Source organism: Equus asinus, chromosome 26 (genome assembly GCF_041296235.1).
Source record: "Equus asinus isolate D_3611 breed Donkey chromosome 26, EquAss-T2T_v2, whole genome shotgun sequence".
NCBI classification, from domain to species: Eukaryota; Metazoa; Chordata; class Mammalia; order Perissodactyla; family Equidae; genus Equus; species Equus asinus.
Window position 1 is genome coordinate 40,243,715 of NC_091815.1, and position 5,840 is coordinate 40,249,554.

Below are 5,840 nucleotides of genomic sequence, written 5' to 3' on the forward strand. Positions count from 1 at the left end.
TCCCATGACTTTGGATTTGGCCATATGATTTGCATTGGCCAAAGGCATATTATTGGATATGATGTGACCAAAGCTTTGAAAATCCATCGCACAATTGGTCCATCTACCTCAGCTATTGTAATGAGAAAAATCACTCCAGAGCTAGTCCTCTGGACCCAGGAGGACATATGGACCAGAGTGTCCTCCAGCTAAGCTGAGCTTGCATCAGTCAATACTCATTTGCATGAGCAAACCTAGCCAAGATCAGAAGAAGCACCCAGAGGACCCCAGCCTAGATTAGCTAACTCTCAGCTGACTAAAGATCCACAAGAATAAATAACATATTTCAAGACGCTACATTTTAGGCTGATTTTTACACAACATTGTTGTGGCAATTGCTGACTGACACACATTAATTGACTCAAATTAGGTACATTTGTCCACCACTACCAAATAATTGTACTCAGGGACTGTGTGCTTGGTCACGTGACTTTTCTTGGACAGAAAGGTGAAATTAGCACCACCATGACCGAAAGAGGAAAAACTATGATAACCTGGAAAAAAATCAGAGAGCTGCACCACATATTTGCACATATATTCCTGGCAAAAACAGACACTAACAATTCCTGACTCTGAAAAGTGGTCCTGAAGAGGTCATTCATGACATCCAGAGCCCTGGTAACTGCAGCACAGACGCCCCAGGGCAGCCTTCACTTCCTTGTTCCGAAGGCTGTAGACGAGGGGATTGAGCATGGGGGTCACCAGGGTGTAGGAGAGGGACACCACCTGCTTGCTCTCTGGGGAGTAGCTGGCCTTGGGTCGCAAGTGGATGACCCCTGTTGTGCCATAAAACAGAACCACCACAATGAGGTGGGAGGCACATGTGGACAGGGCCTTGTGGCGCCCAGTGGCTGATGGCATCTGGAGGACAGTGGCCAGAATCTTGGTGTAGGACACGGCTATCAGACAGAAGGGAACCATGATGACCAGCACTGTGGCCGCCAACACGTTGGCCTCCAAGACCCTGGTGTCCGCACAAACCAGGCTCAGCAGAGGGGCGATGTCACAGAAGAAGTGGCGGATGCCACGTGGTCCACAGAAGGGGAAGTGGAACAGCCAGACTGTGAAGACCAGTGACACGGGGACTCCAGCCAGCCAGCACGTGGCAGCCAGCAGGTGGCAGAGTCGTGGGCTCACGATGGCGCCATAGCGCAGGGGCCTGCAGATGGCCACGTAGCGGTCCCAGGCCATGGCGGTCAGGAGGAAGCACTCGGACGTGACACAGGACAGCACCAGGAGCAGCTGCAGGGCACAGCCCGCAGGTGACACTCCCCGCCCGGGCCGCAGCAGGGTCACCAGCAGCCGGGGCACGATGTCCAGCGAGAAGCAGATCTCCACCAGGGCCAAATGGCGCAGGAAGAAGTACATGGGCGCGCGCAGGGCCGGGTCCAGGGCGGTCAGCAGCACGATGAGCGCGTTGCCCAGCAGCGTGAGCAGGAACATGGCCAGGAAGAGCGCAGCCAGCAGCGGCCGCAGTGCCGGCACGTGCGCGAAGCCCAGCAGGAAGAACTCGCGGCCCGAGCTCTGGTTGGCCCAGGGCGGGGCTGCGGGGGCGCCGGGGGAGCCCAAGGCCACCGGCATGGACCCAGGTGGGGCGTGGGGACCGCACCCAGGGAGGCACAGAGCCTGGGGGAGAGGAAGACGTAAGGAGAAGGGTAAAGAGGAGAATAGCACCTGCCTCACCTCTGTCCCCAACAGAGGGGGGACAGAGCAGCAGACCTATCCTATTAAAACACAAATCAGATCACACCACATGTGGGACCCTCGTTGCATGCCCAGTGAACGTAGAATGAGATTCAACACCCTTACCAAAGTCCACGAGGCCCTGGCTGGCCTACCCCGCCCACCCCTGTGACCTCATCTCCACTGAGCTCCATGCACAATGACTTGTCCTGCCCCAGGGCCTTTGCACTGGCCATTCCCTCCCCTTGAAATGCTCTTTCCTCGGATATTTATATCACTCTTTCTCTTTTACAGGGTCCTGCCTGGACTGGCTACCTCTTCATCTTCTGATCTTCTCGCAAAGTCCATCTTCAAAGACCTCATTTTCCATATCTACCATTTTTCTCTCACCTCTCACTTTGCGCTTGCACACTTCTGTTCCCACTAAGCTGTTGGTGTTGCTGGACCTTTCTCATCCTCCAGGTCTCAATTCAAATATTTCCTTTTCAGGATCCCCTCCCCTCATAACTAGAAAGAATATGACCTGCCATGCCCTCCACTGTCTGCACAGTCTGGAATTCAGTTGAATTTAGTTTTTGTTCAGTAAAGGCTATTTCCTCCTATAGACTGTGAACACCATGGGAGTAGACACCTTTCCTTCTAATGTCCAGCATGATTTATTCTGCATTATGTGGTACTATAACTTCTCTCTTACAGGAGTTTTTGTGAAGAATAAATGAAATAATACAAGGAAGTCCTTGGCACTAGGGCTGGCCCATAGTAAGTGTTCGGTAAGTGGTGGTAAACACGTCCATGGGGATCAGAGTTTGTTAAATGAATTCAAAACTCTCATCATGTCATTTCTATTCTCCTATTACATGTCAGATGAAGCTTAAATATGCTGTCTTGGCTTTCAGGCCCTCCTGAATGTAGGTGTGGACCCCATTTTCACTCATTTATTTTAGCCAGAGTGTATTCACTACCCCAGGCACTGAGCTGAGATTTGAGGATGAACAGGAAAATCAGGCCTGTTTCCTGACCTCATGATGCCTTGGGGAAATAGAGGGATGCCCTCCTCAGAAGGAGGACATGAAGGCGTTTCTAGAATGACATCCCAACCCCTGGTCCCATGTCTGGCTCTCTTAGATGCTCCATCAACACTTATTGCATGCATTAACCTCTGCCTTGCTCATGATTCTATCCCCAACACAATGCTTGGACCATGGTCAGTGCTGAATAAATATTTATCAAATGGCTGAACATCTGTCTCATACGTAGTTCCATTCCCCAGGGCCTAGATCAGTGTCCAGCACACACAGTAGCAGCTCAAGAATATTTCATGAATAGCCAAGGAGAGGATCTCTTCTCATTCCTCACTGCTCCCCTCCATTTAAACACAGTCTTCTCATAATTTCCCCATCTTCACTCACTGCTCACGCTGGCTGTACCAACTCTTCTCCACATTGCCCCCAAATCATGCCAATCTCAGATCATGTGGTATCTGACTATAAAGCACAGTAATGACAGCTGGAGTCAAGAATTAAGTGTTGAAGCTCTATGTCTGCCATTTATTAACACTGCAAAGCCAGCAAGATGACTATTTTCCTTCAAGCTTCAACTTCTCATCTATGAATGGGTTTTATAGTAAAACAACAACAACAACAACAAGCCTATGTCTCAGGATGGCTAATAAAGAAAATTAAGTCCAGAGAATGTAAGTGTCTTATTCAAAGTCAGGGGGAACCAGCACTTTTAAATTGAATAACTTTCCAAGAGTCACACAACTGGTAAATAGTAGACCAGAGGTTCACACTCAGGCCCTCCCATCTACCAGGTTCATATTCTCACTTCTCAAAGTTGGGGAGGTGATGACAAACCACACCAGACATCTATCAGTGGTCTTACACTGTACTGTCTCCATGGCAACCACCCTGGTTTAGGCTATGAACATCTCTCACGTGAAGGATGTCATAGGCTCATAAATGGTTTCTCTGTTTCTGCTCTTGGTGGCCCCAACCCGTTCCCCATCAGAGCGATGTGAGTGGATGCATTGTGGAAAACGACCAGGGGACTGTATTTCTCCTGAGAATCATAGAACACAGTCCCTGCATCCCAGACTGGAGACTGTATCAGTCTCCTGGTGGACATATTTTGGATTCCTCTTCTGGTACCTGAACCAGCATGGGTCGCCATCATCTCTCCAGGGACCCCAACTGCCTCCATTCTTCTGAAAATTTCTCCCTAGTCTTATTTATTCATCTGATAGTGATTGAGTGTCTCTTCTGGTCCCAGCACTGTGCTAGGTAACTAGGCTTCTCTGCAGAAGACAGACTGTCAGGGGGTGAGAGTGGACCCAGGAGGAGCTTTCAGGAGGCTACAGCAATAGCCCTGGTGAGGGATGAGAGTGACTGAGACTATAGTGGTAGGCGTCTAGATGAGGAGATGCGGACAATTTCAGGATGAAATTTGGAGGTTGAGTCAATAGCATTCCTGATGCATTGGATATGAAGGATGGAGGACAGGGATAAATGAAGGGTAACTCCTGGGGGTTTGGCCAGAGCAGCAGGATAACGTCATTTACTGAGATGGAAAGACCTGGAGATGATCATCTTTGGGGTTTGGGTGAGGAAGATGAGGGTTCAGCTTGGGACATGAGTGTGAGTTCTGTGAGACTCCCCAGTTGGGTGTAACGGAGACTGTTGGACTTACAGGTCTAGGGTTCAGCTGAGAGCTCAGGATGGAGATAAACATTTGGGCATCGTCAGCATAGAGAGATTTTTCAACATCATGGATTGGATGAGCTTACTCAGAGAGACGGTGTTGACTTAACTTCTCCAAACTTCCATCTCTGCCTGTGTGAAAGGGGGAGGGTGTAAGAACCACTGGCCTTAACTGGGTGCTCACTACAACTGTATGTAGTTCTCTTATTGTCATTCTCATTTCCTGTTTGAGGAAACTGAGGGTCAGAGAAATTATGTAACTTTTCCCAAGTAAATGGCAAAGTGAGGATCTGAACCCAGAGTGTCCAGCTCCAGGATAAGCTCTGTCCTATGCAGGCTCTAGACACAGCAGGTAATAAATAACTAATTTACAAGTGAATACATTAGTTCCCTCCCATACCCCTGTCTTATTTACCCAAACCACACAGAACACTCCCTTACTTGCCTCTCTCAGTCCTGGTGGACAAAGTCATCCATGACCATTCGCATTTGCACTTACCCAGTGAGAATTATGTCCTCAACTCCCTTTGAACTGTGGGATCATAAGCAAAGTTCAGACAGAGGTGGGTTCAAATCTGGCCTCCATCCTTTCCTGACCAGGTGATCATGGGCACGGACATTTGCCTCTCTGAATTTCCATTCCCTAGTAAAAAAAACTGGGGGAAAATTTTTTAAAAAAAGACCTGATCCACAGGGTTATGAGAATCCAGTGATGTCAGACTCCAAACAATACTCAGCACCCAGAGGAAATGCCAGCTTGGAAAAACACACCACTGGGAAGTGGAGAGAGAATAGAGGAGGGTTGTGGCTAAGAGGGAAGTTAGTTTTACCATAAAATTTTAATTTTTTTCAAGGAAAATGTGTTCATACACTCTTACTATACTACTCAGTTTCATCTCCTGTAAAATGGGGACAATAATGGTAACTTCTAAATGATGGTGATTAAAAGAGTTAACCCAGACTAATCAATAGAACAGGAGTTGGCATCTAGTAACAGCTCAATGACAGTCATTGTTATTACTAACTATAAAAAGTAAACAATCAGACACCCTTTATTAGCTGTGTGACCTTGGGACAGTTTTGTCCCCTCTCTGAGCCTCTGTTTACACATAAGTTAATTGGAGCTAAGAAGACCTAACCTGCCATGTTGTAAAGGAAAAATATAGTATCTGGGGATATCTGGGCACATCTCAGACATGGTTCCTATATTGTTCTCAACACCGGGAAATCAGTGAGAGGCATGGAGCCCGCTCTATGGCTTTTCATGTGCAAAGGTGCCGAGGCCGATAACTCACTAAACATTTGATGGGCTTTGAGCTACACTCCCTAGAGTATGGATAGGGTCATCAAGTTGTAAAATCTTTGGTTTCTTTGAGTGACCTCACCCACTTCCCTTCTGTGATTCTGGAGCCATGGCTA

At 48.1% G+C, this 5,840-nt stretch overlaps 1 protein-coding gene across 1 annotated transcript; it reads right to left on the bottom strand.

The window, feature by feature from the left end:
* Positions 1-633: 633 nt before the first annotated feature.
* On the bottom strand, positions 634-1,620 carry LOC106847374 (olfactory receptor 10A7-like). Its single transcript, XM_014866627.3, has one exon. The coding sequence runs from the start codon at positions 1,618-1,620 to the stop codon at positions 634-636; it is 987 nt and encodes a 328-aa protein (XP_014722113.3).
* Between the last annotated feature and the right edge of the window lie 4,220 nt (positions 1,621-5,840).